The 13,182-nt window shown below is 40.3% G+C and overlaps 5 protein-coding genes across 9 annotated transcripts; 1 reads left to right on the forward strand and 4 right to left on the reverse strand.

The window, feature by feature from the left end:
- Positions 1-587: 587 nt before the first annotated feature.
- On the reverse strand, positions 588-2,149 carry LOC106305858 (deSI-like protein At4g17486). Of its 4 annotated transcripts, none has more exons than XM_013742259.1 (5): positions 1,928-2,149; positions 1,513-1,726; positions 1,156-1,443; positions 999-1,079; positions 588-924 (listed from the first exon to the last, which is right to left on the reverse strand). In XM_013742259.1, the coding sequence occupies exons 2-5, from the start codon at positions 1,649-1,651 to the stop codon at positions 785-787; spliced, it is 648 nt and encodes a 215-aa protein (XP_013597713.1). In that variant the 5' UTR covers positions 1,652-1,726; positions 1,928-2,149; the 3' UTR covers positions 588-784. The 4 variants fall into 4 exon arrangements, with proteins under 4 accessions (XP_013597713.1, XP_013597714.1, XP_013597711.1 ...); XM_013742260.1 differs by having other exon boundaries at positions 1,851-2,091; XM_013742257.1 differs by having other exon boundaries at positions 1,857-2,090.
- A 140-nt stretch (positions 2,150-2,289) lies between these two features.
- LOC106305859 (ubiquitin carboxyl-terminal hydrolase isozyme L3-like) lies at positions 2,290-4,140 on the reverse strand. The gene is made up of 9 exons (XM_013742261.1): positions 3,949-4,140; positions 3,694-3,825; positions 3,556-3,600; positions 3,365-3,470; positions 3,216-3,274; positions 3,048-3,122; positions 2,905-2,953; positions 2,752-2,828; positions 2,290-2,631 (listed from the first exon to the last, which is right to left on the reverse strand). The coding sequence occupies exons 1-9, from the start codon at positions 4,021-4,023 to the stop codon at positions 2,545-2,547; spliced, it is 705 nt and encodes a 234-aa protein (XP_013597715.1). The 5' UTR covers positions 4,024-4,140; the 3' UTR covers positions 2,290-2,544.
- Positions 4,141-4,364: 224 nt separating this feature from the next.
- Positions 4,365-6,519, forward strand: LOC106305857 (plasminogen activator inhibitor 1 RNA-binding protein-like). The gene is made up of 7 exons (XM_013742255.1): positions 4,365-4,717; positions 5,011-5,296; positions 5,380-5,445; positions 5,528-5,645; positions 5,716-5,874; positions 5,955-6,005; positions 6,095-6,519. The coding sequence occupies exons 1-7, from the start codon at positions 4,570-4,572 to the stop codon at positions 6,326-6,328; spliced, it is 1,062 nt and encodes a 353-aa protein (XP_013597709.1). The 5' UTR covers positions 4,365-4,569; the 3' UTR covers positions 6,329-6,519.
- A 60-nt stretch (positions 6,520-6,579) lies between these two features.
- LOC106305860 (ras-related protein RABD2b-like) lies at positions 6,580-8,234 on the reverse strand. 2 transcript variants are annotated; one of them, XM_013742263.1, is made up of 8 exons: positions 8,091-8,234; positions 7,760-7,832; positions 7,622-7,669; positions 7,491-7,538; positions 7,333-7,404; positions 7,111-7,266; positions 6,935-7,038; positions 6,580-6,862 (listed from the first exon to the last, which is right to left on the reverse strand). In XM_013742263.1, the coding sequence occupies exons 1-8, from the start codon at positions 8,102-8,104 to the stop codon at positions 6,769-6,771; spliced, it is 609 nt and encodes a 202-aa protein (XP_013597717.1). In that variant the 5' UTR covers positions 8,105-8,234; the 3' UTR covers positions 6,580-6,768. The 2 variants fall into 2 exon arrangements, with proteins under 2 accessions (XP_013597717.1, XP_013597716.1); XM_013742262.1 differs by having other exon boundaries at positions 7,622-7,832; positions 8,091-8,202.
- Positions 8,235-10,819: 2,585 nt separating this feature from the next.
- LOC106305856 (putative glycerol-3-phosphate transporter 4) lies at positions 10,820-12,789 on the reverse strand. The gene is made up of 3 exons (XM_013742254.1): positions 11,695-12,789; positions 11,094-11,612; positions 10,820-11,009 (listed from the first exon to the last, which is right to left on the reverse strand). Exons 1-3 carry the CDS (start codon positions 12,725-12,727, stop codon positions 10,972-10,974), a joined length of 1,590 nt encoding a protein of 529 aa, XP_013597708.1. The 5' UTR covers positions 12,728-12,789; the 3' UTR covers positions 10,820-10,971.
- Between the last annotated feature and the right edge of the window lie 393 nt (positions 12,790-13,182).

Raw genomic sequence — 13,182 nt, forward strand, 5'->3', positions numbered from 1 at the left:
TTTTGGCCTTTCGATTATTATTCTCCCTTTGGCCCGCTTTCTTAGTTTATGCGTTGGTTGTTTAGTTTCTTATTCTTAATTTGATTATCTTATGATACTAATAGTGAAATAAATATAATTTGTAAATGAAATAATAAAAATTAGTAAAAATAATAAAATGATGAAAAGTCTTGCTATTTTTAGGTGTGAATAAATTAAATATTTAAAATATATTTATATTATTTTATTTATTTCTTGAATTTTAGAGACCAATAAGTGTGAGAGAGATTAGATAATACACAATTAGAAATTGATGGAGAAAATTGCAATAATTTAAGAGAAGAAGAATTTAAATACAAAAAAAACATGAATACACATGTCAACAAACTCACCTTCCACATGTCATAAGAAGGAAAAAACCAACTTTATATATATAGATAGATAGATTCCTTCACCTGTCACCGTAATTATCTACATCATAAAAAAATTTATCTCCTCTTTTCTTGTTTTGATATTGGTTTGTTTCTCTACTGAACTCCACCAATAAAAAAAGAAAAAATATACTTGAATTGTATATTAAAAAGTAAGGAATATATTTCAGATTTTTTACTGCAAAAGGGTGGATTGAATTTTATAAATCAGGAATATGTTTTTTACATGCCTAGAATGAGAAGAATACTAAACGGATTTTTCAGGCAGAACAAGCGCAGCAATAAGAAGACGAATATCACTTTACCCCCTTTGGGCTTCCCATGGCTATATTGTTTAACAAACACACTGCAAGGAAGTATCTCAGGGTATCTATCTACTCTCTGGTAAGTCGCACTGGTTTGTTTTGTAGATACACAACCTCTCTGTCTGCTACGTTAATGAGATGCTTCTCTGATCCTTCTTCTTCATCATCATCTGACCCAGAAGATGCCTCTGAGTTCGATTCATCCTCATCTACATTCGGAAGCCATTTGAAGATTTGCTTTAATCACAAAAGAATATCTATTCTTTAATCAGGAGGAGCTTACCAGAGAACTCAAGGCGTTCAGAAGGAGCACTAACAGCAGTGAGCTGAACGCTTTCCGGTAGAAGACAATTACAGAACGAACCTGAAACTCAACAAATGAGACGATTAGTTTGGCTGACAAAACAAACGGAGAGGTTTTTGTCTCTCTTTTTTATTACCTAAGCGGGCGAGGCGATTGATCCATCCGGGAATAGGCTTACCCGTGAGCTGCAAGCAAACCTCTTGGGTGAAATGGTTACAGTTCTTGGCGATCAAATGGTAAGTGTCACCGTGGTACTTTGACGAAAGCTTCTCCATGTAAGAGCGGAAATCAGAAGGGGACATGGTTGTAGTTCCCAGTAGAAGAGAGCGTCTGAAGATGAAGCCAGGACAGTTCTTAGGGTCTACCTCGTAGACCCCACTAGATGAATACTCGTGAGCTCCATAGCAATATTCCATACCATGAGCTATACAATTAAAGTCGAGTAAAAAAAAAAAAACATGCTCAAGCAAGAGGAATGAATAGAGAAACATACCCTCTACTCCGGAATGGAAAATGCCGATCCCAAACCAATAGAGGTAATCGTTGACAGGGGTGAGATCATAGACATTGAGGTAAACCGGTGTTAGACCGGCCACCTCTCCACTCTTCTTCTCCTCACTTGAGCTCCACATTTTTTAACACAACTAAACCTGCAGAATCTTCAATTCAAAGCCACGAGTCGAATCATCCCTTTTCTTCCTAAACCTCTGCAACACACACGATAACAAGAAACAATAAATCAAATGTTCGATGAGAATAAGAAAAACAATCCAAAGGAAAACTTGTTTTAGCAGGCATGCAGCTAATGAGAACAGATCCAAGGATTTGAACCTAAACCTAGCTAGAAATGAATCGAAGCCGAGTATCTAATAACGCATATAGCTCGAATTGCAGATCGGGAAACGCACGAATAAAAGATCGGAATAGAGGCTCCCCGAAGAAAGGGATTTTGCGAGAAGGAAGGATGAGTTTGATCGACAACAACTGTTACTTTTTTCGTTTCTCACGTTTTCCTTTTTCGCTTTTTTCCCTTCTGTAAAATTTATTTAACAAGTAGACCAGAAAACCCAGAATTGATTGATCCCCAATTATATTGTTGACTGACATTAAAATTCGATTTATACTTTTTTTTTTTTTTTGAAACACTAAACGATTTATACGTATATCGCTTAATACATACTCCAATAACATAATAAACACATATATTTACTTTGATTTCTTTATCACTCTATTTTTGGTGCCTTCTTAATATTTCGATTTATGTGTCACAAGCTAGAAATTCATTCTCTTAAGAACCTTGAGATCACAAGGTAGGTTATTCTCACAACGTAGGTTGTTCTAAAAAAAAAAAAAACCTTGAGATCATAAACTCTTAAAAGTTTCAGAAACAAGAAAAAGAAGATTCAGAAAGCAGTAAAACAGAATCCACCTAGATAAACAATCTGTGTGTTTGGTTCATTGTGTCACAAACTCAAAAACGCAAGACTAAATGAAATGAGCTTCGCTTCGCTTCTTAAGAACATCCTCAGGTTCTCTTAGAGATGGCCATAACATTGAAGTTGAGCGTGTCCGGATTCTTCTCGATAATCTTCTTTATCACTTTCGTCGAATCCTGTAGATTTAATACCGTCCAAACATTACCCATCAAACATATATGCAGGACACAAAACCCATTGCATATTCCCGGAATCCCTCTCCATGTATTGGTAAAGAGTAAAAGGGTTTAAAGTACCTTCAACAGGGTAGCTGGAGAGGAAGCACCATGTGAAATTGGTCCTGCTTTCCTTCCATCAAGCTCATAGAGCTCACCTGCAATATTTGATTTAGTGCCAATTTATAATTGAGTTTGATGAATTCAGTTTTTTTAAATGAGAAAATTCGTTACCATCTACACAAGCTAGACAGATGAAATGCGTGTTCACTTCATCAGAAGCCTATAGAAAATGGGGAAAAGAAAGTAAGAAAAAAACAATGTAACAAAGAAATAAACATGTTTCCACATTAGCATAATAGGAGCTATGAGTTTACCGGCGTTTCACCAGCTGTAACAGCTGCAGAATGAGCATCTTCTATTTGACTATCATTCTCTAGAAACCTTCCACGCTATCATAATTACCAATATAAACATTAACCATGAAACAAACACTTATATTTAAGAAATATCAAATCTAGAGGAAGATGATAAGATGGATAAACCTCCATAGGAGTCATATTGCTGGTGGTTTTGAAAAACTTATCTAAGAAGGATCCCTCAGCTGAAAAAGTAAAGGAGAAAGTAATAATCGTCAAGGTTATATATCACTTAATATAAGGAAAATCACAGAGAGAGATGTTAACAAACTTACAAAGCTTGATTTCAGAGGTAATGTTGCCAATAGCATGAAGAAGACCAATGGTTCCACAAGCATTACCAACAGTTTGTTTCATGAAGTAAACTTTATCACTATGCACCTATCAACCACACATAACCAGTATGAAACTACACAATTCAAGTTTATAAAATTACAAGGCAGGTGTTGATGAATCACAAACTCACCTTCTCCTTGATCTCCTTGTCTTGCTCAATTCTCTCTTCTTCACTCTATACACCAAAACATGGGTTCTTCAATCAATACAAGCAGTGAGAATCAAAGACGGGATTCAATTTGATAATAACAATTAACAAAGAAGAGACCTTTTTGGTGATAGGGTAAAGGAAGAGAACAGCAAGGACAGGCTTTGGAACCATCTCAAGGAGCTCGTCATCTAAACCAAACACATCATTACACTCAGCTGCATCTGGGGCAAGTCCAAGCCCCCACAGAAACTGCACACACACACACCAATACGAAGAAAAATCACTGAATAGACCTAGAAGAATCTTCCCAGTTTTAGAAACCTTCACTTTCCGATGATCGGAGAAGGAATACTTTGTGAAACGAGACAATACCTGATTCATAACATCTGGGTTAGCTTCAAGTGGAAGCCATCTCTTAGCTGAAGAACTCTCGTCTATGGTCGCCATCTTAAGGATCGTCTCTCTTTTGATCGGTGTTTGTAGAAGAAATCAAATCTATGAAGAAACGAATCAATGAAAGAAGTTCCGTGAAGGAAGCTCATACTCTAAGCGGTGCTGTTAACGGGCCTGACCCATTTAAGCTGTTTATTTACAGTACACGTGCTCACAGTAGATAAATGATTCAACCATATGCTGATATAAAACCGGCCCGGCCCGGCCCAAACTGATTATAATTTTGATCTTACGGAGATTAACGGCGTGGATTACGTTTACGGTAGAGACGCGCGCAGAGGATAATCTTACGGAGTTTTTTTTAGAGATTAGGGTATTTAGAGGAAAGTATCATAGGGCTAGGGTTTTGCTACTCTCTTCTTCACACACACTTTGTTAGGCGTCGAAACAACGCTGTCCGAATCATATCTTCGATTCTGATTTTTATTCTTCCTTCATGAATACGTATAGTCACTAAGGGTTTCTTCATCCTCCAAAAAAGAAACAAATTCCTCAAAAAAAAATAATAATAACCCGACTAGTTGGTTTCTCGATTGATTAATGGCGACCGTGAACCCTTTCGATCTCTTGGACGATGACACAGAGGACCTCCACAAGCTCGTGGCGGCTAAGCCATTGAAGTCTGAGAAAACAGCTCCGGTTCAGCTTGGTAAGCTGCCGACTAAGCCGCTTCCTCCTTCTCAAGCTGGTGAGGCTTTCTCTTTGTTTAATTGGTTCTGTTTCTCAAGTTTTGATTCTAGTTTTGTAGATTGGATTAATTGGTTCTGCTTGATTGAGTTTATTAAAGTCAAACTTGTGAACTCTTGTCCTGAAGACATCAAGTGTAATAGATGAAAAAAAGAGTTGACTTTTTCTGTTTAGTTGAGGTTTGACTTTATTTGGTCGTCGTTATAGATTCGGGATATGAATGAGTTTCTTTATTATATTTATTTATATTGAAATGATTACACGAGATGTTACATTTTTGTTTAATTTGATTAGTGAGGGAGGGAAAGAACGGACCTGGAGGAGGAGGTCGCGGTGGTGGTGGACATGGTAGGAGCGGTGGATTCAACAGGGAGCCCAGGAACAATGATGGTCCTGCTAATGAAAACGGATATGTTGGAGGCTACAGACGCTCTGAGGAAGGAGATGGAGCGAGACGTGGTGGGTCTGTGGGTGGATACCGTGGCCGTGGTGGTCGACGTGGAGGCTTCAACAGTGGAGAGTCGGGTGACTTTGAACGCCCACGTAGGAACTTTGACCGCCAGAGTGGAACAGGTCACGGGTAAGCAAACCAAAGCTTGTTAAAATTGATACTCTTTTGTAATAATTTTTGGTTTGTGATTTGTTAAACTTGTTGTTGAGTAGAAATGGGTTTAAACGCGATGGAGCTGGCCGTGGCAACTGGGGAACCAATGAAGATGAAATTCCTCCGTAAGTTTTTTTTAAAACGGTTTAGATCATGTATATGTTTTCTGTGGTCTTGAAAATGAACTGTTATTGTTGCAATCACTAGAGTAACTGAAGAATCCGCAGCAGTGGTGGAGAAGAGTTTGGCTGCTGAGAAGGAAGGTGAAGCAACTGATGCTAACAAAGAGACACCTGTTGAAGAGAAAGCAGAGCCCGAGGACAAGGTAATCATCTTTTTAGCTCATTTCTCAATCATGTGAAGTGTTTATCTAATGGTGATTTGCTGTTTTGTAGGAGATGACTCTGGAAGAGTATGAGAAGGTTTTGGAGGAGAAGAGGAAAGCTCTACAGGCAACAAAGATTGAGGAGAGGAAGGTTGACACAAAAGTGTTTGAGACCATGCAACAGCTCTCAAACAAAAAGAGCAACAACGATGAGGTCTTCATCAAACTGGTGAGTTAGTATTTCATTAATCTTCTATTAAAATAGAGTGTGTGCGTGCTTATTGAAACTTGAAATGGTGTTGTTATCAGGGAACAGAGAAGGACAAGCGCCCAGTTGAGAAAGAGGAGAAGACCAAGAAGGTTCGCTAGTTTACTCCTCCCAAGGATTAAAGCATTTTTTGTTCAAAATCTTTCTCATGCTTAATGTATGTTTATGTGAATTTTGGTAGTCGTTGAGCATAAATGAGTTTCTGAAACCTGCGAATGGAGAGAGGTACAGAGGTGGTTACCGTGGTGGAAGGGAAGGACGTGGAGGTCGTGGACCAAGAGAAGGAGCTGAAGGAAGAGGTCGTGGACCAAGAGGAGCCGATGGAGGAGAAAACCAGAGGGCTGCTGCACCAAAAAGGGTCGCTCCTGCACCAAAAATTGAAGACGCCGCACAGTTCCCTACTCTGGGAAAGTGAAGGCTCTCTTCTGTCTTGGTCCTTTTCAGCCTCTGGTCTTTGTTTTTGTAATCTCTCTCACCTGGTTTGGATTTTGTTCTTCTGATTATGTTGCTATTGTTATACCCTTCGTTTTGTTCTACGAACCCAATTTTGGGAGTTTTTAATATTAAGTTAAATGAGGCAGAAAGAAGAATCCATTCTTCGACCAATGTTTATGTAACTTTTTAGCCTTAAAGTTAACTGAGACTTTATTTTAAGAAAAGAAAAACTTCGCGATGAAAAACTTAGCTTATTGTGTTCCAAGTACCTTACAAAGAATATAGAAGATTTTGAACATTTTGATAGAAAAACCAAAACACATAAGATGAAGAAGAGCAAAGATGTTTCAGATGTCATACATTCAAACGGATGAGACACTATAATATATATATATATAGTTAAGGGTTTCAAAAAGAGAATTAAGAAGAGCAGCAGCCTGATTGCTGGTTTACAGGTTGTCCTCGGATCTGGACGGTTGCTGGCTTGGATCCTCCTGAAGGTTGGCTCGCCATTCTGCAAGCAAACCGGACTTAGTCTACTCTACAAGTGTGACCAAATCTATGAGCTCAGTTAATAATGAATTACCTCGTCTTGATTGCAGCAGTCATGGCCATGAAAGCTTCTTCGACATTGGTAGCATTCTTGGCACTTGTCTCCAAGAATGGGATCCCAAGTTCATCTGCAAAAGCCTGTGACACATTACAGTAAATCCTCAAGACAAGACCTTAACTCTGTGACGAACTTGTGAAGCATATTTTTACTTGGGCTGTTTCAGTGGATACTACTTTCTGTGACGTGAGATCGTTTTTGTTCCCAACCAGTAGCTTGTTCACACTCTCACTGGCGTAGCGGTCGATTTCGTTTAGCCATTGCTTGACATTGTTGAAGCTTTCTTGGTCTGTTACATCATAAGTCACCTGACCAAAAAGAAAGTCTCATTGATGGACGTAAGAGAACATGGAGTTAGAAATGTGAGAGCATACAATGATTCCATGAGCTCCTCTGTAGTAACTGCTGGTGATCGTTCTGAAACGCTCTTGACCTGCCGTGTCCCACTGCATAATTGGTGATAATAACAAACAGAATGAGCATACAAATCTCAATCTGAGTGATCTGACGCGGCTGACTCAGGACAACTTACAATCTGGAGTTTGATGGTCTTCCCATCTTGTTCGACAGTGCGAATTTTCTACAAAAGATCATTAAAAAAACATTAGAAACGTGTAATGATTTTACCCATAACCAAATTGATAAATGGAAGAAGAGGCTTACGAAGTCAACACCAATGGTGCTGATGTAGCTATCCAGGTAGGAATCATCCTGCACCAACAACAACACCACTTCAAAAGAGCAACAACAAGAGCACTGAACTGAATATAGAGAAAGAGAGAGAGAGAGAGAGATACTTACAGCAACCCTTAGAAGCAAGCATGATTTGCCAACACCAGAATCACCAATGAGCAAAAGCTTGAACAGATAGTCACTGCAAACGAAAGACAAAAACAGAGAATCAATTCGATAATTCTCCATCAGCTATTATTTTTCAATCGAAAATCATCTGTGAATTCAAGAGATCTCTCAACCAAATTTCATAGATCCATACGATCCACGATATCGAATCAAACAGAATGATAACAAAGCTAAAATTGGTCCTTCTTCGATGATCCAAAATAGAAGCTAAAACTACAGAGACGCTCAAATCGATTTGAAGGATATGATGAGGAATAAGGAATGTTCTTACTATTCAGGATTCATGGGATCGAGCTACCGGTAACAACGAAGAGGAGGAGATTCCGCCGATCTTTCGTCGGTGAGAAGCGCGATTTGAGAGACGTAAACGATGGCTATGTGTCGACGTCGTGTTTTAAATACGTCCTTTTTTTTGTCGAATTGCTGACGTGTCATCTCCTACCCAGAAGATGCGTGGAGGAGAAAGTTTCTTTTTTTTCTTCTCTCTTTTACTTCACTCTCCCCTTTTTTTTCTGATACGGTCGAAAACTACTTTTTTTTTTTTTTTTGATTAAAAATGAGTTATAGATTAATGGAGATTTGGAATGCCTTACAAGATACACACAGCTAGTTTTATACTGTAACGAGCTTACGGATGCGTGTAGTGTTACAGTCTAAAACTAGTTGTGTGTATCTTGTTTTGGTTCGGTTCCGGTTCTATTTGGGGTTTTCGGGTTTAGAAATATAAGAACCGTTCGGATTTTTATAATTTTCATTTTGGTTTTGGTCTCGGTTCGGTTCTAGTTTGGTTTTCGGGTTTCAAATAATATGCCCAGGACTAACAGTGTTAGTCGCGCTCAGCATATTAAGTCATGCAATGCTAGGTATGGCTCTTCATAGTTACAATGATTCTTGAATGAGGAAGCTACAGCCTGAAGTAAAGCTACCATGGAGTTTGATGCCATTGAACCAACATTTTTGGTTTGTCTCTTCTTCTAAGATGGTTAGTCATTTATGTTACTTTTTGAGCATTCTTACAACACCAATTGGTGAGTGCATGAAGGATCTAATGCTCACTCTTCTTCTCATGAGAGTAATCTTCTCTCTTTTTTACATGTTAGGTTATGGTACATTGGTACGTACTAGTATTCTTATGTTTTTTATTACTGTTTTGGTTCAATGCTTTTTTCATTCAGTTGTGATAAAATATCATTTTATCACTATCTTGGATATTAAATGAGATTATTCCATGTGACAATATGACTTGAAAAGGAGTTCGTCCTAGCCGCATAACCTCCCAGGCACAGTCTCCGAAGCAGACCTCCAAGCCATGATTTCCGGCGTCGGTGACTTCTCTCGCCGGCGTCGGGACTCTTCTCCGCCGGATCTGCTTTCTTTCTTCGTCTACAGTGTCGTCTTCTACCTCGGTCTCTGCTTTCATCCACTTCTTCTGGTTCTAATCTTCGGCGGCAAGGGCCCTCCACGGATCCAACGACAGAAACATCGAGCCTTGGAACCAGATATATCTATGGCTCTCTCCATCTGGTTGCTCCTCTCAACAGTGCTTTCTATAGTCACTCACAGCCGCTTGGTTGTTACCTCCGTTGCTTCTAGCTTGGTCGTCGTCCATGCCCCTGCTCAGCTCGCCGTCACCCCCGTGTCTGTTACCCTTCTCGTCACTGCTCAACTTACTGAGGCGAGTGGATGTGTTAAATTTGTGTGTACCTTCACTGATTCTATTCATATGGCGCCTACGACGTCTATACAGAGCACACATGCTCGGCTCAGTTCTCCTCAGTCGCCGGTACATCTCCAACCGAATTTCACCAACCTTCGCTAACTGCCTCCTTGGTCTTTATGCCGACAAGCTTTCATCTAACATTGAGGCAGCTCCATCCTGGCATGTTCTCAACGGAGCTGAGCTACACAGTTTAAGGTTATCACCAACTCCATCATCTGCAAGATGTGGACCACTATGGCTTTGTCTCCTTCCTCAGCCAGAAACTGAATCCGCCAAAGGTCCGTTCTTTCCTCCACGGTTGGACCTGCCGGATCCTCCAGACTGCGCCTCCAGTGGGTTTTCAGAGCCCCCCTCTCGGTTCATCAAAGACTCGGAACCCAGATCAGACGATCAATACTTAATCTATAGCTTGACGGATTCCATGAAACAGCGAACCAGACTCGGTTCAGCAAAAGCTCGAGTGTTCCAGCACGGTAATGTTGGTGTCCAAAGCTGCGTTTTGAACAATGTCCTCTCTTTACCATGGATTCTAGTTAACGTTATCTATATTTGTTGGTCTGAGGTCTTTGAGAAGTCAATCGTTTATATGGGATTGGAGACAACTTTAGCCTCAGTGTACAGGGTTCACCTAGCCCAAAACCGTGATGTTATGCTTAACTTAAGAATATTATTTGTCCAGCCATCACAGGTCAGTAGAGTTTGCAGTAACTCTAATTTTGTCACTTGCGCTATTCGGTTTCAAGGTCCACCCAGTCTGTTCATCAGCGACAAATCCAGGACTGGTATACTCTCCGTTTCTCTTGAGATTCACCTAGTCTCTTCGGAGAGCTTCGTCGGAGCTAGAGCTGCTCTTGCTCGTTCCGCCTCCTTCTAAGCTTTGCTGGTTGGTTTATTCAACGTCGATTCCGACTATTTCATGCTCGTGGTAGTAATCTATTTAGGGGTGCATCTGATGATTTCCCACGGTTCTCCGGTTGTCGAGTAAGTATTTCTCGTTAAGTTTGTTATGTTTTGTCTTGCTGTTTTGTTGGTGTTCATCAAACTGTCGAGTTTCCCTCTAGTTTTTATCTTGTTACCGTTGAGCATAGCTCCGGATGTAATAACTTAAAACCTTTTTAGATTTAATATAATCGTTTGTTTGACAAAAAAAAAGGATATTAAATGAGATTATTAAGTGTTGAAATGAAAAAAATACACACAGCTTCAAAACCAACTAAGACTGAAAGAATATCAGGAATTGTCGGAAAGATCAACGGGAAGCAAAACTCTAACACCCTTCATTTGTTATTAGACAAAAAAAAAATATCACAATATAATCAGACAGACACACAAAATACAATGAACTTGTAAGTTCCTCTTCAAACCCTTATTACATAACAGAACAAAACAGCAAACAATGGCTTCTGTTCTCACACATCTATTCTCTTCTCCATCATCTTATATCGTTTAAGAGTGGTTCAGATGCAGCAGCTGCAAAACAAAACAAAAATAAAACTCAGATTAACGTTTCTGAAAATTCACTCTAATTAGCAAAACAAAGAATTGGTCCATTACCTTCATCAACATATCCAAGTTTCTCTCTAATTTCAGCAATAACAAGACGGGTCAAAAGCAACCCGGCACAAAGAGCCCCAACGACCAACATATAGAACACAGCTTCCCAACCCAAAGTCGAAAGAAACCCTGTCAAAAGAGGACCCAAAGCCGCCCCAGCAGATCCAGTCCCATCAATAATCGCAGTCACAGTCGCAAGCGCCCTCGAATCCCCTTGTAAAGACTTGTGCGTTCCGAGATCCGCTGAGACCGCGGTTGTGATGAGTGCATAAGGTCCATTCACAAACAAACCGGCAACCATCATGAGAACGATGTTGACTGTCTGAGAGACGCCTCCATAGGAATGGTACACGAGCATTGCCGGAATCGCGGCGTACATGAAAGTTGCTGCAGTCGTAGCTCTTGCTTTGAATTTATCTGAAATGTAGCCAGCAAGAATCCCACCTACAATGCCTCCAACGTCAAATAGAGTGGAGAGGTTTCCGGCTGTTTTCACTGACATATACTCTCCACCAATAGCTACAAATAAATAAATAAAAAAAGCTTGTAAGAACATTATCTCAAAACACTCAACTCTCTGAATATGACTATCAAAACTTACTAGTCTGGCTTAGATAAAACGGTAACCAGTACAAGAAGGTGTAAGCCACCAGCTTCGAGAAGAAGAGACACAACGCAAATGGTATAACACCAGGAATCATACAAGCTTGCAAAAGACCAACACTTCTTTTATTCTCATACCTAAACCCTGAACCCTCACCTTCTCTTTCAACATCTGCTACTACACTTTCTTCTTCTTCTTCAATGTCTCTGTTCCTCTTAATGAACTTACCGGAATTAGAATTGATATCCGGAAACCCAACATCCTCAGGATAAGCAGCCAAGAACAAGTAAACAAGAACTCCTCCTAAAGACATGACGAAACCAGGAGCTATAAAAGACCACCCCCAACCATACTGAAGAACACCAGCAGCTATCAAGGAACCACAAATGTTCCCAACAGAAGTATGAGCATTCCAAATCCCCATTATAAGCCCTCTCTTCCTCTTCCCAAACCAGTTTCCGACAACAGCCACAACAGAGGGCCAGCCAGTCGCCTGAAACAACCCAGCCGCCATTTGCATCACCAGAAAGAACCAAAACGCATGAACATTCCAGAAATAACCCATCCCGAACAGCCCCACGAAGAACCCACTCCCAATCATTCCCCAAGTCAGAAACAACCTCAGATCCAAAGTATCACCCAAATGTCCAGCGACATACATTCCCAACGAGTAACAAGCGAGAAACGCCACGTCGATCTCTCCTAGCCTAGACGTACCACCTTTCCCGTTAAACGGTTCCCATCCTTTAGACTCACGGTTTGCGTCTGTTTCTTCCTTCACGAACACGTTTCCCAAAGGCCAAGGACGCTCGTTGATAATATGAGCTTGCGGTGGCTTAGTGCTTGGCTCTGGGTGCAAAACGCTTTTGACTATGCTGCTGGGTTTTCGAGAGGCGTGGTAACAAGCGTACGCGATGAAAGTGATCAGTAGAATCACGTAGCGAAACGTCTTCGGGCTCCAGTTTCTTCCTCTGATTCTCCTCAGAAGCAGAACCCCAGGTGGTGTCTTCCTCTTTGAACCCAACGTCATCTTTTTGAAAAAATCTCTCCCAATTTAATGATAATAATCGTGAAAAAAAAAAACTTTAGGGATCAGAATCAAATACCCGAATCCATGTTTGTGTGTTTGAGAAATCAGAATCACATGCCCTTTTTCAAAAAAAAAAGAGAAATCAGAATCACGAATTTTAATTGGAGGAGGATTAGAGGTGAGAGAGAGGTTGGCGGGAAGGAGAGAGAGAAGACGACGTCTTGTGTGAAGATGTGACACGTGTCCTGTTCGTTAGGGAAGAGCCAAAAGGCAGAACACGTTGACCACTTTGGTTTGTATGAAGCGACGGCACGTGACCGACGTCATCTATTTTTTTTTTTTGTTTTTTTTTTTGCCAACTACGTCATCTACCTGAGGGACAAGCTTCCCCCACAGCTCAGCTGATCTCCAAAGTGAGAGCTCTGTTCTTGTTTTTTTTTTTTTTTTTTTTTTTT

This window comes from Brassica oleracea, chromosome C7 (assembly GCF_000695525.1).
Source record: "Brassica oleracea var. oleracea cultivar TO1000 chromosome C7, BOL, whole genome shotgun sequence".
In the NCBI taxonomy this organism is placed as follows: Eukaryota; Viridiplantae; Streptophyta; class Magnoliopsida; order Brassicales; family Brassicaceae; genus Brassica; species Brassica oleracea.

Coding starts and splice junctions, on each gene's coding strand:
- LOC106305858 (XM_013742256.1), bottom strand. CDS start 1,651: ATGTGGAGCTCAAGTGAGGAGAAGAAGAGTGGAGAGGTGGCCGGTCTA. Junction 1,080..1,155: donor CAATCGCCTCGCCCGCTTAG/GTAATAAAAAAG, acceptor GTTGAGTTTCAG/GTTCGTTCTGTAATTGTCTT. Junction 925..998: donor TGAACGCCTTGAGTTCTCTG/GTAAGCTCCTCC, acceptor TTCCGAATGTAG/ATGAGGATGAATCGAACTCA.
- LOC106305859 (XM_013742261.1), bottom strand. CDS start 4,023: ATGGCGACCATAGACGAGAGTTCTTCAGCTAAGAGATGGCTTCCACTT. Junction 3,601..3,693: donor TTTACCCTATCACCAAAAAG/GTCTCTTCTTTG, acceptor TTTGGTGTATAG/AGTGAAGAAGAGAGAATTGA. Junction 2,632..2,751: donor CTCCAGCTACCCTGTTGAAG/GTACTTTAAACC, acceptor TTAAATCTACAG/GATTCGACGAAAGTGATAAA.
- LOC106305857 (XM_013742255.1), top strand. CDS start 4,570: ATGGCGACCGTGAACCCTTTCGATCTCTTGGACGATGACACAGAGGAC. Junction 5,646..5,715: donor AAGCAGAGCCCGAGGACAAG/GTAATCATCTTT, acceptor GCTGTTTTGTAG/GAGATGACTCTGGAAGAGTA. Junction 6,006..6,094: donor AAGAGGAGAAGACCAAGAAG/GTTCGCTAGTTT, acceptor GAATTTTGGTAG/TCGTTGAGCATAAATGAGTT.
- LOC106305860 (XM_013742262.1), bottom strand. Junction 7,039..7,110: donor TATCCACTGAAACAGCCCAA/GTAAAAATATGC, acceptor AATGTGTCACAG/GCTTTTGCAGATGAACTTGG. Junction 6,863..6,934: donor ACTGCTGCAATCAAGACGAG/GTAATTCATTAT, acceptor GTTTGCTTGCAG/AATGGCGAGCCAACCTTCAG.
- LOC106305856 (XM_013742254.1), bottom strand. CDS start 12,727: ATGACGTTGGGTTCAAAGAGGAAGACACCACCTGGGGTTCTGCTTCTG. Junction 11,613..11,694: donor GTTTTATCTAAGCCAGACTA/GTAAGTTTTGAT, acceptor ATTTATTTGTAG/CTATTGGTGGAGAGTATATG. Junction 11,010..11,093: donor ACTTGGATATGTTGATGAAG/GTAATGGACCAA, acceptor TTTGTTTTGCAG/CTGCTGCATCTGAACCACTC.